Genomic DNA, 26,627 nt, shown 5'->3' with positions numbered 1-26,627 from the left:
CTCACAGTGTCTCCAAAAACAAATGGAATCCAGGGGGCCTGCCCTCCCAATTTAATTAATTGCAAATTTAATTGAAAAGGGTCTGCATTTTTGGAAGGAAATCCATGTGTTGAGGCCACTTGCTTGGGCCCTAATGGCTATTTATAGCTCTCAGTGCGCTAAAGAGCTTTTCAGGGTAAATATAGTATCTATTCTGATATTCAGGGACACATGCTGGCTGGATCTGGTTTCCTAGTTCTTGCCAGGACTTTTAAAGCTCTCTGGCTTGCCTGACGGTTAGAGGTTTTCTCAGCAGCTTGGGGCTGGGCATTAGAGATCAGGAACTGAAATTTCAGCACAAACAGCCTTGCCCTCGTTTCCTGTAATGCTCTCATCGGGGAGTTTCCAGGTAGCTCAGACCTGCAGAGAGCCATCTGGCCTTCCCTTTCTGGTTGGGGATGAAAAGCATAGAAAAACTGTTAAACGGAATGAAGTGAACCATTCCAAGAACGAACCACTTGGAGGCGTGACACAAACTATTGAAAGAGCAGAGTTTTGGGAGTGTTTCTCATTGTCAAGTTATTCTGAGCCTTAGCTTTCTCGTCTGTAAAATGGGCATAACAGTCTTGTCTTGCAGGACTGTCGGGAGGACAAAATAAGATACTGCATATTAACCTAGCAGAGTCCCTGGCTCACGAGAAGCTAGATATTGCTGTCTTTAAAGATTAAGAATACTAAGAATTTATCCCAAATATTAAATATTTTGGTTACATAAGGGAACTCAGTAAGATTAGAAATAGAGAGATATAAAAATCTTAAATCCAGTTTAGGTATTCAAACCATCAAAAACCAGAAGACCAGTCATAACGATGTGCTAATTTGTGTGGTAAGGACCAGTGGGCTGCCCAGGAAGTTGGGCAAGGAGACGTGCACGGGTGTGGGAGTGTGGAAAGTGCATTTCTTCCTTGGAAATTAAGATGTCCAGGAACATTAAAAAAATCCAACATTTTATTGACAAATAATATGTTTATAGAAATGTGCACATATCATAAGTATGGAGCTTCCCGAATCTTCATAAACTGAATATATCCATGGAACCAGTGCCCAGATCAAGAAACAGAGCATTGCCTACATGCCCCCATCGTGTCTCCTTCCAGCCCTTAAGGGTGACAACTTTCTAACTTTTAAAAGCATATATTAGTTTTATCTGTGGTTTTAAAAAAATTTTATTTGAATAGATTCACAAAGTTGGTACTGTTTTGCTGAACATTACATTGGTGAGATTCATCTGTACTGTTGTGTGAAGTTGGAGATCACTTATTTTCATTGTGTAAATATACTTTACATTTTAATTCACTCCTCTGAGAGTGGGTACTTGGGTGGTTTCCAGCATGGGGCTATTACAAATAGTGCTGCTATGAACACACACGGCTTTTGGTGCTGTGAGCACTATTTTCCTGTGAAATTATTGGGCCTTTTGGATGACAGAATAAGAAATTTTGGCTCTGATGATCTTCAGTTCTGAAGACTTGGCGGAAAATGTAAAATGAAGAGGTAAAGTTTCATTCTACCCCACGGTCCTAGTGTCAAGGATTCCCTGAATTAAGTTCCTGATATTTCACCCCACACTCATGCAGGGATGGAGGTATTTTAAATAAAACTGTTCATTGAAATTATGAATGAGGAAACTTCCAATAAGCATTTTTTTAGAGAACAGCTTGCATGGGGAGGCTTGAAATATTATTAATATTATAATGTTCTTTAGTTATATTGTTCAAGTGTGGCCATAGCTGTGATTGGACGATTCACAAGTTCTTTATTTGTAGATAAACCCCCACAAAGGTGCAGGATCCTTTATAAGAAAGGAAGTCTCTGGGTCTCCTGTAGTAGTCGAGGGCAGTCTCTCTATTTAAGTAGATGCCCCTGACAATGGTTATCCATGCCCAGGCATGACCACAAACCATCTACCCCTTCCCTCAATCACGCAGACCTTCTAGATACAGTTTCCTATGCTGCTGTAAACAGTGAATCACTGGACAGCATTCCACCTGAAGACTTGCAAACATCAGGATTTGTCTCTCACGCTGCTCCTGAGAAAGACAGCACGATGGGTTTGGGGTTGGACAGTCCTGAGTGTGAATCTCAGTTCTGCTTCTGACTTGTGCGCAGCCGCAGGCACCGTCTGAATTTCATGGCCATCATCTGGTAATGGGCATACTAATGCTCTCACCTTCCTCACTGCGCCATTGTGTAGAATTAGAATATAAGAGGGGATGTGTGTGCGACACCCAGAATGGGTCTGGCCCATTGCTCGGCCTGATGGTTTCACTTTCTCCCCGGCAATTTTTTTCTAGTCTGTGTTGGTTCTTCTCATTGCCTTCCCTCAATGCACGTTAGGACCCATTCCTGAGGACCCTGGACATGGTTCAGAGGTGAAGGATGCCAGGGCCAAGTCAGGTAATGTGTGTGCATATCCTTTTAGAAACAGTGAATTGTTGGGTCATTTCCTCGCCTCCCATGCATGTTCTCCGGGCTGAAATGCAGGTCCTGTTAGCTCGGTCCTTTTTTCCAGGCAGGACCAACACTTGTTTGGCTGCATGAGGCTGCTTCCCCCCGGATCTCCCTTTGGAAGGGTGAGTGCTCCCAATCCACAGAGGCATTCACGCATAGGTGGCAGGGCTGTTGTAGAGAGTGAGCAAGGATGGGGGCAGGATGGTGGGCTGTTGACTAGCCTGACATCTAAAAAAATTATCTGGAATTTTCAGCCTTAAAAAGGAAGGACATTCTGACACATGCTACAACACGGATGAACCTTGAGGATATCATCCTGGGTGAAATAAGCCTGTCACAAAAGGACAAATACCGTATGATTCCACTTACATGAGGGACCCAGAGCAGTCAAATTCATAGAGACAGAAAATAGAATGGTGGTTTCCATGGGTTGCTGGGAGTGGGGAATGGGGAGTTATTGTTTCATGAACGTAGAGTTTCAGTTTTGCAAGATGAAAAGAGTTCTGTGGATGGATGGTGGTGATGGTTGCACAACAATGTGAATGTACTTAATGCCACGGAACTTAAAAATAGTTAAGACTTAAAAATAGTTAAGAAGGTAAATTTTATGTTATGTGTATTTTACAATAAAAAAATTGGAAAAAAAATTGTCTTACTTCCTTTGAAGAGACAATCCCAATAAGAGATGACTCCATTTGTATAGAAAGTAAAGCCATACAAGACACTTTCACATGTAGTTTGTGGTAAATGTGGAATGACTCTGGGTGGTGCTGACTTTTTGGGAGGGAGCAAGGAGGAAGCGATGAGGAGGGGAGTATGGGGCATTAGTTGTATCTCTTACATTTTCTTTTCTTTTTTAAAAAGAGAGCTCTGTGGCAACCGTGACAAACCACTTGCTTCTGTTAAATCTGGCTGTTGGGTACACGCATTTCTGTTACATTATTTTATATATGTTGAAATATTTCCTAATTGAAAAGAGAAAATAAAATAAAATAATCAAACAGAGAGAGAAAGAGAGAAGCAGATGGATCTTGTCTGACATCCTGATGATCTCATCTGACCTCCAAATTCTCCCATTTTCAAATGCTATCTTCTTTTCTTCCGTGTTTTCACTGTGCGGAAGATGTCTCTCTCCTGCTTCATGTGACAACTAGAACAAAAAAAAACCCCTACTTTTTCATGCCCCACCTTGATATTCTGTCTTTCTGCCACAGCACAGTTGACTTAGCAAGACTGAATAATTACTCAGTCAGCCATCTAAGTGATGGAAATGTCCTTTGACCTTTAACCTTGGCTGTTTTCCAATGTCTCCCAACCTCCCTCCTACCGCACAACAATAAGTTATTTCCACAGGGCAGCCGTGTGTTCTCAGTCGTGCTTGTAGCTCCACGACACCCACACAGGGCTTTGTATACACGTTTACCTCGTAGGTGTTGAATGAATGAAACATGTTTACGTGAGCAAACAGGACTAGTCTCACTAAGTAGGCCTACTAACCTTATTCCGATCTTCAAAGAAGTCCCTGTCAGCCCAGACTACCCAGCTGTGGTTCCCCAGGGGGGTTCCTCTGATGACAGAAATGCAGCTAAGTTGTCAATTCCATGAAAACAATCAGTAAACTGGACTCTGAACCAATTGAGTGAGTTGAGGGCTGAATCCACTAATTCTGGAGAAATAGTTGGCTGCCTGGCATCAGACTGCCGCCTTCTCTGTTCGTCGTCTGTGAACACCTTGTTTATTCTTGCCCAGCCACCTCAAGTCACCTGCCACCCTTCTTTGCCACCCACCTGTCTCCTGAGTTCCCCAGGCCTGGTTGGGAAAGACCATTGAGGGCCAGAGCTGGCTCCTTCTGGTGGTGGGGTTGTTATTCAGAACAACTGACACCCTGGAAAGTGCCTTGTCTATTGGTGCAATAAGTACACACAAGGCATGGACCGGTTCTGTCACAACTGACCCCAAACAGGCATTCTGCTAATACCGGAAAAGGAAGAAGGCGGACTCCTCACTTCCAGGAGAAATGGCATGGTGCCTGGAACATTGTAGAACACCTGATGAGATTTACTGATGGTTGGCTAAGGATGGATGGCTCCCAGGCTAAAAATGGTTGGTGGATTGGTGCTCATCTGATCCTGGCTTTCTCTCGGACAGCCTCACTGAGGTTTCACTATTGTTCCCCCGACTCCTTGGCGAGGGCTGACTCCATCTTGTGTCCTTACGCTCCCACGGGACCTGTCGCAGTGCTTTGCACATGCAGACACTAGGAGTTGATCCTCCCGTCGTTCTGAGATCTTCACATACAATAACACACTTAGTCCTCACAACCTTTAAAGTGGGTGGGATCATTCTCTCATCTTACAGATGAGAAGACTGAGGCACAGAGAGACAGTGACTTGCCCAAGGTCAAGGTGGGGAGCTAGGATTTATGCTCAGGCAGTCTGGCTCCAGGGTCCACGCTCTTAATCACGTGCTGTATTACTTCCCACAAAATGCTTTAGAAAAAGTCTATTTGGTAGAGTATACATATCCTCATTTGATAAATACTCTCTCTGTATTCACACACATACACACATACAGATATGTATGTATATGTGTGTTTGGGGGGGTTTCTATTTGCTGACCATTGTTCTGGATGCTGAGGGGTACAGAGAACAGTTCTTGCCATAGAGAAATAATTTACAGTATATAAGAGGGGAACAGATAGATAAAGGGCAGCAGGTATATTTCAATATACTGAGGAGTTGAATCCACCTGGGTCTGTCCTAGAGCAAAGACAGATGGAAATGAGATACCTTGGTCCTGTTTTTCCATCTGGGGGTGGTTCCACGGCTAAGTTTGCTGTCTGAAAATTCATTAAGCTGTACACTTAGGGTTTGTGTACTTTTCTCTGTGTATGTTATACTTTAATCAAGTCGACGTTTACAAAATTGAGAAGGAAGCCAAGTGCCTTGGGAGCTCAGAGGATGTAACAAAGAATCGATTTGGACTTGAGCCTCAGGAACTGATGGCCTTGTGTCTTGCTCCCATGTCTACTTGATCACTGGCTCCTCTCTCCAGATGATGATGCCATCCGATGATGTCAGCATCTCTGACTTGGGTCCAGAAAATTCATTTCTTCCTTGGCATCTTCAGCTGCAGTCTTCACAGATATGGGGTTTGTTTTTTTTTTGAGACAGAACTCAGCGAGTGTCTCTTTGGGAACATTTTCAGTACATTTTCTTCTCTCTAGGACCAGACTCTGACGTGATATTGTGACAAAGATACAGGATCTACCTACACGGACACACAGGAGTGACAAATCATGTCAAAGAAGATGCACACTGTGGAGGGCAGAGGCTGTTGGGTACAAACCCTTCTGTTCTAGGTTGGGTACAAACCCTTCTCTGCGTTAGGCTTATTCTGGCAAAAATCCATTTAACATCTCTTCAAATATGCTTGGTTCAACAAAATACAAAATTCACGGGACCTTCATTTGTCAGGCGGGTATGTGACTTGAGTCCCAGACATGAGGAACTTAGCGGGATTTTCCCTTATTCTATGACAGTATATTTGCTGCAGTTCAGCACAAGCAAATTGAGTGTTTTTATCTGAAACATACGGGTTTTTTTCAGAAATGATGTGTCCACTAAACACATAAATACATCTTTTTTTATGAATCTGAGCTAGGATGTATTTAAGGTTGTTAGAATTGGGCAGTCCATTTTTTTTTTCGAAAGCCCAGATTCTGTGTCTAACAAACTGTGGACTCAGTGACGTGTTAGGTTAAAATACAGGATACATTTATACCATATTATAACTGAACACATGGGGAAACAGGCCGCATGCCACTGCTTCAAACAAGACTCGAATGTTTAGCAATGTTTATTTTTAGAAGCAAAAGGGCCTGGCAATTTAATTTAAGCACAACAATTCAAACATTTGTTCCACTTAACTGTGATAAGATGTCATTCCATTTGACTGTTCTCATTTTGTTTTATTGTTTGATTATCCTTCCAAACTGATTTTACACTAGGTAGAAATTAGGAAATTTCAAAAAAGCATATTTTTAAAATAACATAAAACATTTTTAAATTCATGTCTTATTGATTAAAATAAAAAAGAAAGTACGGGATAGTTACACATACTATCAAATTGTGTGTCAGTTAAAGAAAAAAATTTCTGGACTCTTCTGTCAACAAACCTGTGTGGGAAACACATTTTACATTCTTTGTAGTTAAAGCCTTGCTTTCCTCTTTCCTCAACTTCTTTTACTCTTAGTGCCCACACGCTCCCTCTTTCTTCGTTACCATTATTAAACTCACTGCCAGGAAAGCATAAGATGCTCATTTATACTAGAGTGTCAATGGTTGATATCTTCTGTAAGTGTTATCTCACTTAAAGATACTGGCATTTTAACAGGAATCAGAGGCTGAAGCCAAAGGTGTTTAGTGAAGGGGTGAGATGGTGGGTGCAAGGTTTACCTGGACTGCGGCTCTCTGAAGCCCACCTCAGAGATGCTCATTGTGGAAGTAAGTGCCTGGCTTATCTGCCCGTGCAGATCTGGCAGCCACGAGCGCTGGCTAACACCGGGACAGCTTGCCTGGGGCACCTGGTGGCAGGTGCTCAGATATACTCACAAAGGCATGCCCAGAGGGCTGGGAGCAGCTTCAAACACTTTCTGAAGCCTTGGGTTCCGGGAAGTCGTGTTGAGAGTGCCGACTGCTCTTCTGTACCCTCTGCCTCTCTGTGATTCCAGGTGGGCTGCTGTGTACCTGCTCATGACCACGATGGACACAGCCACGCAGCGGGTAAAAGAACCCCAGGCCAGGCGGTCAACGAAAGGCACAGTTAGGAAAGGGTGCAGGGCTGTGATTCCAGGGCGCCCTGCTGGGGGCAGTCTGGTGAAACACCAGCTCCTGGGTCTACCTAATTTGGACCTCAATTTTGGATCTCAAATCCATCCCAGAGACCAGCCAATGTGTTGTTGTAGCCTGATGGCTAAGAGAACTGATTCTGGAGTCACTGTGCTGAGTTTGCACTGGGAGTTTGCACCTGTCTCATTAACTACGCAACCTTGAGCTGGTGACTTCACCTCTCTGTATCAGTTTCCTCATTTGCAAAACTGGAATAACAGTAACACTGTGCACACTGTGGTTGTGAGGCATTCCATGAGTTACTGCGTGGGAAGAACTCAGCTTGGTATCTGCTGAATGTGAGTGTTACTTTTTGTTATTGTTGTTGGCTCTAACCCAGGACTCTGGCATGGGGCATTGTTATTTGTGTATCCTTATCCTCTGGAAGCCTATTGCCTTCTGAGCTGAGGGTCTACACTTTTCATCTTTCACAGAACCCAGCAGAGTGGTTGCTGAGGGAGAACCTCTATACGCTGACATTTGCGTATGTGTCCGTAAGGTGGAATTCCCAGGTAAAACAGATGGCTCCACATCCAATCACCCACAAGTACCTAAGTCCCCCTCCACTCCAGAGCTTCCAGTCTCCTTAAATGTGACTTGACAATGAAGAAGCTTATGGATAACAGCAACACAGATGTGTTCACCAAACCCTGGAAGAGGAGGATGAGGGAGTGAGCCCTGAGTGTGTTATTTATTTTACAAAGAGGAAAGTAACATAAGAGTTTGTTATACGGGATGAAAATGTAAGTATATGTACATATATTTTTAAGATGGAGCTATGCTTTAAGGTCCATATCAAAGAGAACCCCTGCAGTATTATAGGACGTGGCTGAGTCTTTCTGTTAGAGACAGAACTTCTATGTCATGGCCTTGTCTTTCCGTTAGGAACAGGGGCTGAGTCTCTTCCATTGAAGTATTTAGGAGTTATAGTTCAGGACATTTCCCCTGAAGCTGTGTTTAAGAATGTAATAATAACAATGTCTGCATTTCTTGAGGACTTTACTCTGTGCCGAGAATTTTAGAAACATATTCTCTTTAAATGCCTATAAAAACATTTGAGATGGGTATCATCACTTTGCAGATGAGGAAATCGGGCTACAGAAAGGTTAAGGAACTCATCCAAAGTCACGAGAGTAGTAGGTGGCAGAGCTATGACCAAGGTCAATGGTCCTCTAAAACCCGCGTGCATCCCTGCTGCTCCACCAGAGCTGGGGCACCCTGGCCAGCAACTCACCAGTACGACCAGCCCTAGACCCTAGTCTGAGGCCTCCAATCTTCTGGTCCAAGATTCACGGTGATTGGAAAAATGGTTGTGTATGTCATGTGGGCCACCGTGCCAAGGAACCCTGCACAGGGAAGTCTTTGTGAGCCACGGTTAAGAACGTAGTTTCTCTGTCTTTCATGAGTTGGATGTAAGGAGCCCACTAGCATCCCTCTTGAGCCCTTCCAAGCGGCCTTCATGTCTCACATATACAGCCATGCGCTGCATAATGACATTTTGGTCAACAAGGGACTGCATACGTGATGGTGGTCCCATAAGATTAGCACCATACAGCCTAGGTGTGAAGTAGGCTAGACCATCTAGGTTTGTATAAGTACTGTAAGGGAGGAAGAAATTTCTCTGCCCTTCTAGGTTCTTCTGGCTGGTCTAAGAGTTGAATTGATATGAGATAGATTAACAGGAGGAAAACAGACAAAAGTCTAATAGCATGTGTACATGGAAGAAACTCATGAAAACTGAGTGATTCACCAAAATGTCTGAAGCCCTCCCATTAAATACCATCCTCAGCTAAAGACAAAAGAAGATGTTGGGGGTGGGGAGAGTCAGGGACTTCAAAGGGAAGGAAGGCAATTCGCAGGTAGGTGAAAAAAAGCAAAGGTTTGGAAAACAAGTGTTTGGCCACACAGAAATGGAAGAACACAGAGGGGAGCCCAACAAACAGGCTTTTCTAGGTTCCTCCCTGTCTACCACCTAGTTCATATGTTACGCTAAGGTGATAGCTTGCTTCCTGAGACAGGTTTTTTGTTGTTGGTGATTTTTTTTTTGGTGAGGAAGATTGTCCTAAGCTAATATCTGTGCCAATCTTCCTCTATTTTGTATGTGGGACGCTGCCACAGCATGGCTTGACAAGTGGTGTGTAGGTCCCCGCCCAGGATCTGAATCTGCAAACCCCGGGCAGCCAAAGCAGAGTGTGTGAACTTAACCACTACACCACCAGGCTGGCCCCTGAGACAAGTTTTTTAATCTGAATTCTTTTAGGCAGTTAAAGGGGAGGTAACAAGAAAAACTTTCTGAGTCTTTTGTTTCTTAAAAATAATCAGCCTACAACGATCCTCATGTTAAAGAGACACATTTTAAGGGGGCAAACTTTGTTCCCTTTCAGTACACTCTATAATGTTTGCATAATGGCGAAATCACCTAACAACGCATTTCTCAGGACGTATCCCCATCGCTAAGTGATGCGTGACTGTCCACGAATTTCTAACAGTCCTGAACCACACAGAGGTTTGTGTTCCTCTGCCTTGTCATTCCTCCCATGACAACCTCTTTCCATTTTATCCTGCCCCTGTGTCCCTATGCTCAGAGGCACCAAGGTTACATCCTCTCTTTCCCAGCACAGATGAGGGGTCTCTGAGCTGTATTTGGCCTGAAGCCATACTTTACAGTGTTCTGTCTTGTTATTCTTTTTAATGTGGATTGTTTGCTAACACGTAAAAACTGGGATACTTTCCATAAAAATCTGAATATGCTCTGGCTACACTAGACTCAGGGGTCAATAATCAGTGGGAACTGAGTCGGTTGTCAATGTGATTTTCTTTCCTTTGTAAGTGACTTGGTCTTTTGGCCTGGTGACCCAGAGGATTTTTTTTTCCTATAATAGTTTTGGTAGGCTATGTCTAGGACTTGAATGTACTGTGCCAATTTTTCTAGGTATTTGGAGGGAGCTTTCTATGTATAGATTTTGGTCTTTTGTTCAAGAAAGTTTCCTTGAATTTTACTATTAAATATTAGTTATTTCATTGTTTTGTCTTTCTTTTTCAGGGACTGCAATTACACATATATTTTAATTTAATAAATTTAATTTAATTTATAGACATAGCAGGCAGTGGCCAACTGGAGATTGGCTTCAGTGGTCAGAAGAGAAATTAGTTTTAATTGGTGGGCGCAATTATTTATATATTCATGGGAATGTCTAAAGTCCTTATGATGTACTTGCACTTATAAATCCTTAAACATTCCACCTCACGTTGCATTCACACAGTTGAAACTGAAGACACATCCAGAAGGAGGCCTACTCTTTTTTTTTAATTTTATTTTATTTTATTTTTTGTTTATTGCAGTAACACTGGTTTATAACATTGTATAAGTTTCAGGTGTACATCATTATACTTCTATTTCTGCATAGATTACATCATGTTCACCACCCAAATATTAACTACAAACCATCACCACACACATGTGCCTAATTATCCCTTTCGCCCTCCTCCCTCCCCCCTTCCCCTCTGGTAACCACCGATCCAATCTCTGTCTCTATGTGTTTGTTTGTTGTTGTTATTATCTACTACTTAATGAGGGAAATCATACGGTATTTGATCTTCTCCCTCTGACTTATTTCACTTTGCATAATACCCTCAATGTCCATCCATGTTGTCACAAATGGCTGGATTTCATCGTTTCTTATGGCTGAGTAGTATTCCATTGTGTATATAGAATGGATAAAGGAGGCCTACTCTTGATCAGGGAGGACCTTGGGGGGTGCCAGGGCCTGGGAGGAGTCTCCAAGAGTCCATGGCCTGCTTCTTTGCTGTGAAGATCCAGAAATTGGATTTTATCATCCTACTCACTGATGATAAGACTTGGGAGAGATGCATTACATTTATCAAGCACAGAAGTGATCTACCAACTGGACTAACACGCTATTAACCTAACAGAGCCCTGTGTATCCAGCCAGAGAAGGGAAAGAAGTCAATTGTTCAGGGTTCTTTTCCTGGTGGAATGGCTCACTTAGGAGACCAAACGTAGTTGCTCTAAAAGTTGCTTGGAGAACACAGACGTAAGACCAAAAAAAGGAGTTCTTTATTCTTATGGGATATTTACCCCAAACTTGGATAATAATTTTTAACCAGCTATCATTTGTTGCATACTTGCTATATACTAGGCGCATTCTTAGTCATCACCATAGCCTTTTGAGATAGCTAGTTTAGAGAAGGTAAGTAACTTGCCCAGAGTCACACAGCCATTAAGTAACAGAGATTTGAACCCAGGCAGGAATTCTTCATAGACTCATGCCTAACCACTGTACTAAATGGGGCAATTTCTGTTCTTAGAGCAGGTACCCCCTTCCCAGGGTTGTGATAAAGACACACTGATAAATTTTATTCTCCATCTGCGTCTATCCCCTTTCTTTTCATCAGTCACCCAAAGCATCATCGCTTCCCCTAAAGGGAAGTAGACCAGCTGTCCTGCTGAACTGGCCACCGACACTTTTGCCATTCCCTCTGGGGCCGGCCGTGGGGAATTTGCCTGTTCTAATGATGCTTGGAGAGTACCTGCAAGCACCAAGGGGACGGCTATGGAGGCATCCTCCTTGAGCCAGTGGAAGCCAGAGCTGTGATAACTCACTGTGCAGACCAGGAAGATGGCACTTGTGTTTTGAAAGATTCAGGGGATTTGATCTGAGACGTAAAAGAAACTTTCCACTCCAAACAAATGGATTGAAGGTATATTTTATTATATAGAGGAGAGTAAAGGCGATAGTCCGCAAACAGACCCAAATAGGTCAAATAATACGAGGGAAAAAACACCAGCTCGATCAGAAAGGGAAACACTCAAATCGACTGAGATAGCAGCAGATTCGAATAGATCATATAATAAGAGGGAAAAACATCGGATGGATCGGAAAGGGAAGCACTCAAATCGACTGAAGGGAAATGACACAAATCAACCGAAAAGAGAAACACCAGGTTGACCAAAAAGAAAACACATCAGATCGGTTACTCACAACATCCATGCCCCACTGCCGGGGAAAATCCTTTCAATTGACACTGCTTGGCGGGAATCCCATCATCAGAGGTCCTGGGCAAGGCGTCCCCTCCACAGGTGAGACTCTCACTAGGCCTCAGTTTCCAGCAGTTTATATAGCATCAGTAATTTCCAGAGTAAGCAGTTACAGAGTTTACAGAGCAAGTATTTCAGTGTTCCCATGCACAAATGGTTATCAGTGGCATACGTGCACTGAGCCTCCTGGTTATCGTCCCAACCCGGCACAGACTGCCAGTCTGCCCCAAGCTATGATGCCCAAAGAACCTTGAAATGTTACAAATTGCAACTCTCTCCGTGGGAGAGATGCCAGTTCCCGGGAGAAAGGCCAGTTCTTACCACACGGAAAGCAGCTTTATATTTCTTTGTGTGCTGGTGGCTGTAGGTCAATGGAATGGCCAAACATGGCTGTACTCATGTCAAGACAACTTGTCAACATACGAAGGATATTCAGGACCTCAGTCCCGATGGACAGCCACAAAACACCTGCAAAATGTAGGGATGAGAGAGATGCTGGGCATTTAGAATTCAGAAGTACTACGATGTTTGATTTAGTTCACTTCTAAAACAAAAAATAAAAACCAAACACCACTGGGTGAAAACCACAGATACCTCTGCTGAATCTTGGAAAACTGGCAATAAAAGGGGGCTCCCTAGAGCTTGAAAGAGCAGTTTGCAAAGATTGTCCTTAGCTGGGATGGAAAAAACTAAGCAAAACTGTGATGTGGGGACGTGAGAGAAACTAGGAGTCTCCAATCCCCAGTTCAAAAGTTGACGTGTTGTTTTGATTCCACTAGAAGACATTATCTTTGTCTTTTTAAAGAAGAAGACGCACAAACTTAAACAGGGGGCAGAGGAGTCTGAGAGTTTGAGAGCCCTGGTTAGAGATACCAAAGTCTCATTTGTTTCTGTGCGAGCCAATTATTTACTCTCTGGACGGGATCCTGCCTGCGGCTTCAAGGAACAGTGCTGGATGTGGAAGGGAATGGATAGAGGGCACAGGAGGGAAACTAATATTTGTAGAAGTCTTCCTATAAGGTAAGTTAGGTGCTGGGGACACAGCAATGAATGAAACGGATGTGATCCATGCCTCACAAAACCTATATTCTGGCCTGGAAAACAGATACTAAGAATGCAATTACAAATTTGATGAGAGTTGTAGAGAAGAAAAAGGCAGTGATGTGCCAGAGCTCATCTCTTCCCAGCTCTGCGTTCACTTGGCATCGACAGCTTGAAATTGGCCGTGGTGGGAGTATTTACACTACGGGAAGTGGTAAACGCTACCAGTCAGGGCTTCCCCTCACCCCTGCAAAGTTGGTTAACATTTTCCAGCACCGCTGACTACAGGGCACATGAAGAGAGCCAGTGGTTCTAGCTTTTGAGCTTGACTTCAAGGAAAAACCATAAATAACCCTCTCATCTTTTCTCCCACCCCAACAAAAACAATAAAAATTGTCCAAATTGTGAGCAGAGCTGGTGGACAGAACATGAGTGAGATGGTGACCTTGTTCTTCAGCTGGTGTCATACTCTGGAAAATGCCACAATCTCACCTAGCAGATAGAGAGACTGTACTGATCAGTAGGGTTGACCTTGACAATCAGGGGGAGACTGTGTTTCTAGCCCCTTAAGTGTATCTCAGGTCATTGTGAACAGGGATTGGGGAGTGAGACAGACGGCTTTATCATTATTGTTCACAGACATGTGGTGCCTCTCCCGGGGGGAGCATGATACAGTCCCGCCCTCCTGGACCCAGGCCTGGTCGTATGACTTTCTCTGGCCGATGAATTGGGAGTGGACGGGAGGGGGTCACTTTTGGTCAGAAGCTTTAAGAGCCAATGTCCACAACTGTCCACCCAGTTCTTATTCTCTTGCCTCTGTGATCATAGGAGCACGTGTCCAGATGGAAGCTCCATCAGCCTGCATCCCTGAATGGCTAAGTGAGGAGACATTCCTTGCTGACCTGAAAAGTACATACAGAATGAGCTAGAAATGGATTTTTTGGTTTAAGCCACTGGGATTTGGGGATTGTTTGTTATTGCAGCATAACCTAGCCTATCCGGACTGACTGTGAGCCTTAGACCAGTGGTTCTTAGTTTCTAGAACAGCATCCATTATGATATGTCTCAAATAATTTGTTTCTGGTTGGAGGGAAAGTAACAAAGTTTGTAATGATTTTTTTAAATGAATTAGAGCAGATTCAGAACTATCTCTGTTACTTGCATTCCATCATGCTTTCTGGAGTGTGAATGGAAAAGGAGGAGTTAGTGTGTGTGCACCAGGTACTGGGCAAAACCCACCCCCAGACTCATTTTGTGCTCCTGTGGGGTGTTTAGCCTGTGAGTATCTCTGTCACATTGCACACATTGGCTGGAAGAGCTTGTGGTGTTACATGTGTAGTTCCCTTGAAAGAGCTAAGTCTGTGAATATCCACTTGGTGTATGGATGCAATCAAATTCTGATTTGGGTGTGCCAGATGGAGGATTGAGACCACAGCAATTCACCCTCTGGGGTCCTTTCCCAGGTGGGAGGTGGTCCCAGTCTCTCTCCATTAGCACTTGAGCCCCAAATAGAATCACAGACTGTAGCGTGGGAGGGAGGGCCTGGGAAATCACCTGGTTCTTCCCTGCACGGTTTAGACAAGTGGGTCTAAACAAGACAGCGCAGGTAGAGGCATTAGCACTCAGCATTAGCACTCAGGCCAGCAGAGGCCCAGCCCAGTGTGGTCCCACCACATCACTGATTTAATGCCAATCCAGTGGACAGTAGAGAAGGTGCCAGGGGAAGCGAGGATGCCCTCGGGAGCAGACAGGGAGCTGCTCCCAGTCTGGGCTGGTAGGAGCTAAAACAGAGTAAGATGCAAAAGCTAGGTGGCATAGATCACTGACTCTTCAAAGGAATGGCTTTCTTATCTCTAAAATCGATTCAAAAGTCCCCACATTAGCCTTGCTTTGCAGGTTAAATGAGATAATAGATAGGAAAGCTTCTCTCACAGTTAATATGCACTTAAACCTTATTGGAATAAAATGAGTTCTATTGGGGCCTTTTTGCATATGGTTAGCATGAATCATTATTTATTCCTAGACTGTAAGTACCCCAAAGGCAAAGATCACCATCTAACTTTTCTGGAAGTTCTTGGGGACAGAAGTAAGTTTGGGGTAAGTTAGACCTCAGAAAATATTTTTCTTTTATAGAAGAGAAAATTTCAGGTAACTTTCCTATTCAAGAACTTACAACGGCTCCCTGTTTCCTGCAGCAAGTCTGCATTCCTCTGCTTTTATGTCCTCCCTTCATCAACCTGACCTCCTGACACAGAGCCCACACTTTTGCTTCCATAGCACAAGCCAGCATTCACCTGCCCCCCAGCAGGCTCTCGTGGGAAGGACCACGTGTATGCGCAGGTGCAGGCTTTTGGCGGTACAGGCCTAAAGGCCATAAACCTTCAGATTTGCGTGCTTGTCCCCCTTAAACTCCAAGTGCCCTTGGGCCTCATTCCTTCGCACTTCTGCACTGCTGCTGCTGGTCTACAGGAAGAAGAGCGACAAAGTCTGGGGTTATGATACAGCCACGTGGTTGAGCGGCTCTGCTGGGACGCTTTCTGACTTGAATATGCATCAGGGATTCATCTGTCACATAACCGTCCACAACAAGTGGCCCGAAGGAGGGTGTTTACACAGCCTGGGGCTGAGGGCAGCAGCATCAGGACCCATCTGCTCATCTCTAGCCGCAGTGGCCTCTGCAGCATTTTAATTAAGTCAACTTTGGGTTGATGCAATTGGACGTTTTTCCTGGTTGATTCTCTGATTTGGGCACCAGTGGCGGTATTATGGTCACAGCAGCAAAAATGCATCTGAGTCCCCCCAGTTCTACCAGGGAGGTCCCCATAACATTGGAGAAGTCTCCACACTCACCCCCTGCCCTCTCGCAGAGCACATTGGGGCAGGCGCGGCACTTTTTTCACACTATCTCATCAGATCCTCACAACCCGTGAGTCAGGCCTGCAGCGAGAACAGAAGATGGACATCATAGACACAATGTGACGTTTAAATCCAAAAGGCCTGGCTTCTGTGCCTGGTTCTGCCACAGTCAGTAATCATAGGAGGTTTCTTGACCATTCAGCCTCGCTTTCTTCATCTGCAAAATGGGTGTAATAAAAGTCCTCCGAAGAGAAAGTTGTGAAAGTATTTTGTGAACTGCCTTACACCTTTTTGTGTGTTTAATTATTGATAAAGGCAAGTAGAAATCTCCACATTTCACGGATTTGGAGGCCAGCCTCGAGCGGGCTGGTAAAGTCAGGAATTGAAACTGGGCTTTCCCATCTGAGACCCAGGACCTTCCTCTACGTCACCACCTGCTGTCTTTGTACCTAGTGCATGGAGGACTAAGGGTCTGTCTTGTCTTCTGAAGGGGGCTGCCTTTCACAGGAATAAAGAGGAGGCCAGGTGCAGAGCCAGGGGCAGGGCGAAGAGCAGGTGGAGGCCAGCCAAGGAGATTAAGAGAACTCACAACAGCTTAGAAGGGTGAGAGTCGCCTGCGCCAAAAGAGTCGGACCACAGTGACCTCTTGATTAATATGAATCCTCAAAAATGGTGTTCCTTTTGAATAAGGCCAGGGGGATTAAAAGGAGAAATCTTTATAAATCCCGTGAAGCCAGAGAGGCGGGTGTTACATAGCTCAACTGCGCTTTGCCAGCCAAGTGCTGTAGCAAGCCACCCAGGGAACGGCGTCCAGGCCCTTGGCGCTTGACTCGGGCATCCCTCGTCTGCTGTTCCCCCCGACCCCCACCCCTAAGGGGGCGCACCTCTGTCCTTGAACTTTTTGAGTTTAGCAGAACAGCATAGACTTGGAAAGCAACACCTTTTGTTGACTAATCGATTCACCTCAGGAAAAGTACATTTCGTCTAAGCGCTGCCTCAACCTGGACTTTTCATTTCCAATCTTCATTTCAGAGTGTGGAATCAGAGGTGCCGTCTCCCTCTAGAGGAATTTGAGGCATCAGGAAGAAAGTGCAGAGCTATTCGAGGTGACTTGTGCAGAGGATGTCCTGAAATAGCACTGCAGGTAAGGGATCCCCGAGAGGTAAACTTTTAGGGGGATTGAGACGGAGCTGATTCAGAAGGGAAATATCCAGTGAGGCCTCGGGGGCAGCAAAGTTGGGGGTGGTTGGACACCCCGAGGTTCCTTTCCTGGGCTTGTTCACGGCCCAGGAGCATCCTCCCCAGGCTGGAGTCCTTACTCCTTAGCTCCCCTCACCCTTCCGACCCTCTCTCTAAAGCACTGTTTGGGTGCCTTCCCATTCGCCTCCAGTGTAATTCTTTCCTTTCTTATGCTCTAAGTCTCCCAGGCACTTGTGATAAATTGGACTAAATAGCATACGTGTGTGTGGAGTCATCTCCAAATGGGGACCCCAGGCCATATTCTGCTGCAGACATGCTTTCATGGGCCTATGCAATGTTTTCAAGATACTTTAAAATTGGGAAATTTCACATGGAAATCCAGATATCTTACTTCCTCTGAAAAATCAGGGGATCTGACAACATTGAGCTCACAAGCCCACATGACCATAAAGCTGAGCTGAGCAAGGGGCTGCCCCCTCTAGCTGGGGATGAGATTTCGAGGTCATCGGCGTTCTGGCTAGCCCTGCATCATTGGCTTTTGTTATCACCTACCGAAGGCATTTGTGATCTCTGATGTATACCTTTTGTTTTATTCCCTTATATGTTTGGTATTATTTTAGTTATTGTCTCACAAAAATTTAATTCTAAACCTTTTGCTTTAGGAGCATCTTGCAACTCATGAAGGTGATAACGTTTCTCTGGGGGAAAAGGGAGTTCTGGGGAAAATGTCCCCCTTTCCTCCTTCTTAATAAAGAGATGACAATATTTGGAAACCCTGGTTTCCTGGATGACTTTTTTATATTAGGAAATATATAAGAATGTGAACAGAGGTTATTCAGATTGATGGACACAAACTTCATTTGTATCAATGTTCATTGATAATTAGAAGATAATTGCCCTCCGGTTAATTTTGGGTATCGTGGGGTAACAGGGAAAGTCTGGGCTAAGAGGTAAGAAATTTGAGTTCCATGTTGACCTCTACCAGTATCTAGCTGTACCATCATCAGTGGGTACTTCTGCCTCTAGAACTCAGTTTTCCCATCTGTAAAATGACTCTGTTGTTCTAGGTCAGCCTTTTCCAAAGAATGTTCCACCAAACACTAGTCTCACGGAGTATTAATCCTTATTGTACACAGACATTTTATTCTATGGTCAACTGATTTTGGGAAACACTGGGAAATGTGATAGTAAACAGCTTTCCTTATTGTGGCACTTCTCAGAGGTTTTAATATGCTAATGTGCATTGTAAATTTCCAAGAAGAAAATGTAATATGCAACATTTTCCAAATTTGTTTGACTATCAAAACTCTTCTTATTTAATTTTGCAAAGAGTATCTCAAAAAGTATCTCTGTGGAGTAATCTTTGAGAAAACCCAGCAAGGTACCTGTTAAATTCTCTTTCTGTCTTGACATCAAGAGTATAAGATGTGCATAAATCAGAAAGTGATCAAGAAATACATTCGTTATTTCTACTTGGCTTTGTCCATGAGTCATTGAGAATATTAACCCTCCTTAGAATTCAGCGTGTGTTCCTGACAATATATGACAAACCTTTCAGTGGTGTGATCCATGAGAATGTGGTGTGTGTGTGTGTGTGTGTGTGTGTGTGTGTGTGTAGTGTGTTGGCAACAGTGCCAAGGGGACCCCTGGTCTCTAGAAGAAGGAGCCTGAAAGATCCTTACACAGCCCTTTAACTGTGCTTTTGGCCTCTGTTTTAGGTTGAAAAGGCCCCCTCCTTCCACCTGGGCAAGAATTTTTTATCAGAAAGCCTGGGGACAATTTATAACATCTACCTGCGTAGTGTTTAAAAGTGAGGCACACGCTGTCTGCATAGACGGCTTGCAGCTGTTCTGGTCTTCCCTGAATCTCGTGGCTTTGATATCACTTAAAAGATGAGATCTCCAGTTCACCCTTTCCTCAAGCCCAGCCCGAGCAGAGCCCTTTCTCGTGTCCCCTAGTCACTGGGGACACAGCTCGCATCCACCTAATTTTTGAACTCTTGTCCTCAAGTTCAGGTTCTACCATGGCCCCACCTCCCCCAACATTACACAGGGTAACACTTCTAATTTTCTCCAATTAGGCTTTTTCTTTCTAGGAAACATTGTCTTGCTCAGTTTCTTGTCCTGGAGTAACTGTGACTTTGTGTTTCAGGTGACATTGAAGAGCCATGTGAGTTAAGTTCTTCTGTAATGGGGTTTCCTCTTCTCCCCTGCCTTGTATTCTGATGCAAATGCCTGGGCTGTCTTGCCTTCTGCAGACCTTTGCTCACTTCCCTTCTGTCTGCCTGGAATGTCCTCGGCCCTAATCTCCATCTATTAAAATCACACTCCTGCTTTGAGGCCTGACACAGTGGCCACCTCCTTTACACAGCCTTCACCATGCCCAGAGTTGTATATATAAAATGAAATAAAATAACCTCTTCCTCCTTTCCATTCCCATATCGTATGTGTCTTTGTTATAACCATTATCATATTTTTCCTCGTTTTAATTTTATCTCGGTTCTCACTACTCACCTTTGTATCCCCTCACTCGCCTAGCCCTTTGCATGACATGGAAATGGTTGTTAGTGAATTCATTCCACACTGCTCTGAGTCCCCTCTTTTTGGAGGGCTTTGTTGTACCTTGTGTCATGCTTCTTTGACTTTGGTGTGTGTTGTAATCACCAGGGGCACTTATTAGAAATACGGATAACATCAGATAGAAAAAAGAGTTGAGGGGAATAAAAAACTAGTCCTATGAGGATGGGAAAAGAAAAAGCAATTAGAAACTCTAGGAAAAGCAAAAAGCTATATAAGAAATTTAACGTAATGATAGCACCCTCCTTGATTCGCTGATGAACAATATTTATATAGTCTAAGTAAATTATTGGCTTACTGATTCGAATAAAACAGCGACATAACTATATGAGGAAGAGGGCAGAGCAGATGTGGGATGTGGTATGTGAGAGATGTGTTGTTATCTATTATGATGAAGTCAATAGATAATATCTAACATGAAGACATACCAACAGCAGCATATTTTTTGGAAACATGGAGGCAAACACCAGAAGAAATAACTGAGTTAAAAGTGGTTTCCCCTGAAGGGTAGGATTAGGTTATGGAGCAGGAAGTGGCAGGGGAATGTTATAAGCCTTTCAAAATGATTTGATTTCTTATCTATGTGTAAATATTACCTTGGTTAAATATTAAAAAAAAAAAAAGGAATATAGACTTCTAGACCCCATCCTAGACCTACTGAATGAGAGTCTCTAGGGCTGGGCACCCGGATTTTTACAAATTCCCCAGGTGATTGTGATGCACACCAACATTTGATAATTAGTGTGATGTTTATACGTAGCTATGAAAACAGAGGTAGGCAGTCCTCAGATGATTTGGAAAGGGAGTGGAAGTTCCCAAGCAATTTGTACACTGCTATGTGACCATATTTTCCAAACCAAAATCTGAGACTGTCTTGGGGACCCTCTAAGATGCAGGATCATGAGCCTGCTGTGTCTGTCCGTGAGGGTAGAGAGTGGACTTATAGGAAGATAGCTGCACTCCCTAGAGAGGAGGAGTGGGGAAGCCCCTCCAGTAGCCTTAGCTCTAGGTACTTCTGCAGCGTCTGCACCACCCTTAAAGCAAAGGCCACAGGCACTGACCTGGACACGCGGGAGGGCGAGGCTCAGCACTGCCCCTCTGTGGCCACCACTGGGGCAGGGATGGGGAGAGCAGGCAGTGTCTCAGAGGGTTTCTTCTTCTTGGCTTTTACTTAGACCTCAGGAGTAAACAACTAGTGCTACGAGTATGCGAAAAGAAAAGGCAATTAGAAACTCCAGGAAAAGTAAAAAGCTGTACAAGAAATTTAATGTAATAAGCCTGAGTCAGGAGAGAAATAGGGATGAGTGGGGGAGTCCTCTCCTTTCCACCATGCTTTCCCAGGAGGAAAGGAATCCTGGCCCTGAGCAAGGGCTTGGGTTTGCAGGAGTCCAATTCCTTCCTCCTCAGTTCCTTATGAGGTAAAAACACACTTTTCTGAAATATGTGCTTCAAATCCTAACCCTTCCCTTCCCTTTTCTCTCTCCTCTTCCTTCTCCATTCCCCTCACCACCACCCTGCCAAACCCACGGAAGTTCAAAGGATGTTGACGAATTGGGGCTGAGTATCGTGGTGGGAAAGGGAACGGGCTTACCAGCTATGCAACTTGCTCTCTGAGCCTCAGTTTCCTCATTTGTGAGCTGGGGGAACAGGATCTACTTTGCAGGGTTATTTTAAGGATTGGCTGAGATAAAGGTCTAACTTGTTAAGGGTTTTACTTCTGGTAAGTGCTCCTAAAGGGGGTTCCCTTCCCCCTGGTGGTGATAAATGTCTGTTTTCTAAGAGAACCATCCCATGACCTCTTAAAGGTGCAAGGATGATGGGCTGGCCCAGAGGCTTAGCGGTTAAGTTCACACACTCTGCTTTGGTGGCTCGGGGTTCACGGGTTCAGATCCTAGGTGCAGATCTACACACCACTCATCAAGCCATGCTGTGGCGGTGTACCATATACAAAGTAGAGGAAGATTGGCAACAGATGTTAGCTCATGGCCAATCTTCCTCACCACAAAAAAAAAAAAAAGGGCAGGGATGCAGTTTAGAGTTGGGTGGGGCCACTTCTGGTTCTCCAGGGACTGGGTGACACTAGCAAATGGTAAAAGCTAATATTTAATAAACCAGGCGCTGTTGCAAGTGCCTTATGTGAACTCAGTCATTTAATCTTTATAATAACTCTAGGAAACAAGTCCTGCTATGGTTGCTATTTTATAGACGAGAAAACTGAGGCTCCGAGAGGGGAAGGGACTTGCTCAAGGAGACACAAGCAGTCAGTGGCAGAGCTTGGACTCAAGCCCAGGCAGCCGGGCTCCAGAGCTCCTGCTCGTGGCCGCTGTCCTGCATCTGTCACCCCCAGAGCCTGCAGCCGTGCTCACCTGTGCTGCTGAGGCTCTGCTGGCAGGACTGCCCGAGCCCCAGGGGAAACCTGCACCGGATGAACTTGTCGTCCCCCTTCTCCCAGATGGACAGGACAGCCTGCTCCTGCTGTCCCTCCTGCCACCCCCAGTGCTGCCCCTGCTGAAGTGAATGCAGAACAGCCCTCCTGGTGGTCCTGGTGCGGTGGCTTTGCCACTCTCTGGTCCCCTCACACCCGCTGCCGCCTGGCCCTATCTGCCGCTGAATGAGGTGTGCGGCGGCGGGTTGAGCATCGCCGCCGCCCAGCCTCGTTATGGAAACCCCCCCACCCCAGCTCTGCCATCTGGCATCCTTACAGTCTCCTCTCACGTCCCCCGCGAACCTGGGTGCACTCCAATGCGTGGCGTCCATGTGAGTGCCTGTGGCCTGAGGAGGCCGCATGAGAAAGGACAGAGCTGGGACTTGTTCTCTCAACAGTGTCTGCCCTTCAGTCCTCCCCAGGGTGTAGACGTGCAGGAAGGTGTTTTGTTTTTTTTTTAAATTGTGATGAAATATATATAACAGAAAATTTATCATCTTAACCATTTTTAAGTGCATAATTAAGTACATTCGCATTGTGCAACCAATCTCTAGGACTCTTTTTATCTTTCAAAACTGAAACTCTGTCCCCATTAGCAATAACTCCTCATTCCCCCCACCCCAGCCCCTGGCAACCACCATTCTACTTTCTGTCTCTATGAATTTGATCACTCCAGGTATAAGCGGAATTTGTGTTTTTGTGACTGGCTTATTTCACTTAGCATAACGTCCTCAAGGTTCATCCATGTTGCAGCGTGTGTCAGAATTTCATTCCTTTTAAAGGCTGAATAATATCCCATTGTGCGGATGTACCACTTTTTGTCGATCCATTCATCTGTCGACGGGCACTTGGGTTGTTTCCCCCTTTTGGCTGTCGTGTTTTTTGACTGAAGACCGGGGCAGTTGGGGTGGGTGTCTGGGTGAGACTGCCCCACCCTTGCCCTTGGCATTGAGCAAGGTCCTCAGTGTCGGATTCCAGAAACAGGTAATAGCGAGGCCTGCCTGGCCTGTTCCCTGCCCAGCCCTTTCGGTGAGAGGGGTTGCTGAGGACGACTTCCTGCTCTAAGGACACTGAGAGACTTGAGGTACAGGCGGGCTGCCTCAGGGCCCAAGTGCTGTGCAGAATAGGGGAGAGTGGCATGCACCCCACACGGGTGCAGAATTCAGCACCATCCTGGGGCCTCAAAAGCTGGCAGGCAGAGCCCGTGGCACCCTCGCTCCTGTCCTTGCCAAAGGGGGGCACTGCAGGGGTGGTGACAGTGCCCCCTTTTGCAGAGGACAGTGGTGAAGCAGTGAGGCAGGAGAGTAGCAGAGGATTCCACGTGGCATTTGAAACACACAGAGTCTTGATTACATGTTAGACACCTCCTGAAGACCCCCAGCTATAATCGAGAATCTACCAGCCTGGGCCGGTAGGAGAACAAGGCAGTGCCGCTGGGTTAAGATCACTCCCTCTGTACTTTCCTGCCGGCGAAGCCCAAGGTGCTGTGCTACGTGCTGCCAGTAGTCGTGAGCCCAGTGCATTTGTTGTGGTTGGCCGCCCAGTCCCTTGGGATGAGGAGCTACCGTGTTTTATCACTAGATGGCACCCATCCAATGGATGGGGAAGTTGTGTGTGGCCCCAACTCCGTCCTGCTAGAAGAAGGATACTTTAAGAAAAAGTTCATAGAGATTAGATAGAATATTCTTACCAAACAGGCATTTTCTTTACCAGCATGCAACTTGGAAGATAATCTTTAACGTGCAGTCCCAGAATAGCTTTATAGCTGTATCAAAAGGCTCAGAGCCCATCACTTGGGCAATTTTCTCTCTCTCTGTAGCTTCATCCCACTCTCTGCTGTCCCAAAGAGATGACCACGTTGATTCCAGACAGCAGATCATTATAAGAGTTCATTTTGGGGGATTTTGTTCATTATGAACATTTTACTGCTAAGGTTTAAAATCTTGGCACGTGGGGTTTTTAAGATTTCCAAGGATTTCTATTAAGTGATGCTCTCCTGCTCATCCCCAACTGTTTAGAATTCCCTCAGTTAGATAAGTTAACCAAGATGAGCTCCTACGGTTCAACTTGAATGGAAAAGAAAACCTAAATGAAAACATGTTCTTATCTCTTGCTGACCCGCGTTTCATTCGATCAGGATATCTTCCACCTGGGCCTCCAGTTCGGGAGGCTAGGAAGACTCGGAAGGGGTCCTGGGAGCTGGACAGGGAAAGACGGACTGAGAAGGGCCAAGCAGAGCCTTTCAGAGGCTCAGTGATGAGTCTACTAGAGAAAACGAACTCATCTAGAAAGTTAGGGTGAGATATGGCGCCTAACTGAGTCGCTGTGGTCAGGTGACTCTGGTCAGAAGACTTGGGGATCCTGGCTCCGCCATTTACTTGCTGTGTGGCCTTGGGCAAGCAACCTAAGCTCTCTGAACCTCAGTTTCTCAGCTGCAAGTGAAGAAATAATCATACCCTCACAGGGTTATTGTGAAGATGAATGAAATAGGACATTGAGTGAAAAGATTTTATAAATGCGAATTGTGGTGAAAACGTACAAATACGTTAGTTAGCAGGTGATGGATCATGAATTCCATAAAAAGATCTGCCAGGAGGGCTGAGGGACGTGTGTTCACAAGAAGTGGACGATCAGGAGGAGGGTTGACCTTTTAGCATGTTGTTTTATTATTGTGTAGCCAGAACTCGAGTCACTGATTGGGTGTTTGCTTCAGGCCCTGGGTCAGGAGCGGCTCTCCCCTGGGCCGGGCAACCATCTGTCTTGAGGTCTTGGCATAAACAGGGCCCAGAGGAGGCCCTGCCTGTGTGGCTCGCTCACCCCAGCCAGGACAAGCTTAGTGCCTTAGTAAGAAATGTCCCTCCTCACGAAGAGGCCCACCTCAGAGCTGGCTCGAGGCCCATCCTTTCCTGCCAGCTGTTCCTAGGCGGCTTGAACCCAAGCCTGTTCCACCCCGGCCTCGTGCGTGGAGCGGGGCCTCAAGGGTGGAACCCACTGACGGCCTTGCTTTTTCTCCTCTGCAGCCTCCGCTGAGGAAGTCCCAGGGAGCACAGCTGACTTGGGGAAGGTCTGGGAAAAACCTCCCTGCTTTTGGGGGGGCGGGGCGGAGGATGAGCCACTGCTGACGAGCAACTTGGGAGATTCGGTGGATCGCTCTAGACTGGTTCAGATGCTCGCGGTGCGGCGTGGAGAGGATTTGTGCAAACACTTCCTCGCTGTGCAGAGAGGAATGCAAGAGGAGGCCGCCTGTGGTACATCTTGGACTGTTAGAGAAATGTGCCCGCGCTTGTGAACGTGCAGAGACGATGAGGCCAGAGCCGAGCAGGGCAGGGCCTGGGAGAAGGAGAGTGGGGCCCCTGCCTGGAGTCCATGTGCTGCCCTTGGGCATCGCTCCTGCCCGGGGCGCCACACCACCCCCCTCCCACAGGAAGTGCTCTCTCCTGGCCGCTGCAAGGCCCTTCCTCGCCCTGCTGCTGCTGGCTTCCATCAAGCAAGTAAGAGCAGTTTTTATTATTATTATTGTTTTATTATTATCAGTTGGACATATTTTCTGATTATAGCAGCAATTTAGACCTTTTGTAGGCCATTTGGAAAATATAAAAGAGTATTAAGACAATAATGATCAACCATAATCCTAGCATTCAGAGGTAATCACTGGTACTATTTTGGCATATTTCCCTCAAATCCTTTTTCTATGCATTTTTTTCACAGCTGAAATTATGATGCATGAAACATTTTGTATCCTGGTTTTCCCCTTTACATCATATTGTAAGCATTTTCCCACGTCAGTGTGAACTCTGCAAATAGCGTTTAAAATTGCTGCATACATCCTCCTGCCCGCTCTTGTCCTTCTCTCAGCTTTGAGTATTTAGGTTGAATGAGTAGTACTTTCCCTTTCCTTTCCTTTCCTTTCCTTTCCTTTCCTTTCCTTTCCTTTCCTTTCCTTTCCTTTCCTTTCCTTTCCTTTCCTTTCCTTTCCTTTCCTTTCCTTTCCTTTCCTTTCCTTTCTTTTCCTTTTTCCCTCCTTCCTTCCTTCCTTCCTTCCTTCCTTCCTTCCTTCCTTCCTTCCTTCCTTCCTTCCTTCCTTCTTCCCT

At 45.3% G+C, this 26,627-nt stretch overlaps 2 protein-coding genes across 3 annotated transcripts in view; one reads left to right on the top strand and one right to left on the bottom strand.

Annotated features, from left to right (window-relative positions):
• Positions 1 to 7,046: 7,046 nt before the first annotated feature.
• On the bottom strand, positions 7,047 to 22,868 carry GSG1L2 (GSG1 like 2). Its single transcript, XM_014789795.1, is given in 12 exon segments — positions 7,047 to 7,216; positions 7,219 to 7,296; positions 8,615 to 8,725; positions 11,931 to 12,002; positions 12,835 to 12,906; positions 13,925 to 13,949; positions 15,774 to 15,826; positions 15,922 to 15,942; positions 22,478 to 22,585; positions 22,588 to 22,650; positions 22,653 to 22,677; positions 22,827 to 22,868. Coding segments are annotated over 12 exon segments (840 nt in total).
• A 2,970-nt stretch (positions 22,869 to 25,838) lies between these two features.
• GLP2R (glucagon like peptide 2 receptor) overlaps positions 25,839 to 26,627 on the top strand; it is a 59,876-nt gene continuing 59,087 nt past the window's right edge. For both annotated transcript variants that reach the window (XM_004433063.3, XM_087440169.1), the window contains exon 1: positions 25,839 to 26,027. In XM_004433063.3, the coding sequence (XP_004433120.2) occupies positions 25,839 to 26,027 (189 nt within the window). The remainder of the gene's footprint in view (positions 26,028 to 26,627) is intronic.

The sequence above is a fragment of the Ceratotherium simum genome, chromosome 16 (assembly GCF_057802395.1).
Source record: "Ceratotherium simum simum isolate JZ-2026a chromosome 16, ASM5780239v1, whole genome shotgun sequence".
NCBI lineage: Eukaryota > Metazoa > Chordata > Mammalia > Perissodactyla > Rhinocerotidae > Ceratotherium > Ceratotherium simum.
The sequence above is the reverse complement of the archived record's forward strand: the minus strand, read 5'-3'. Positions and strand labels throughout refer to the sequence as shown.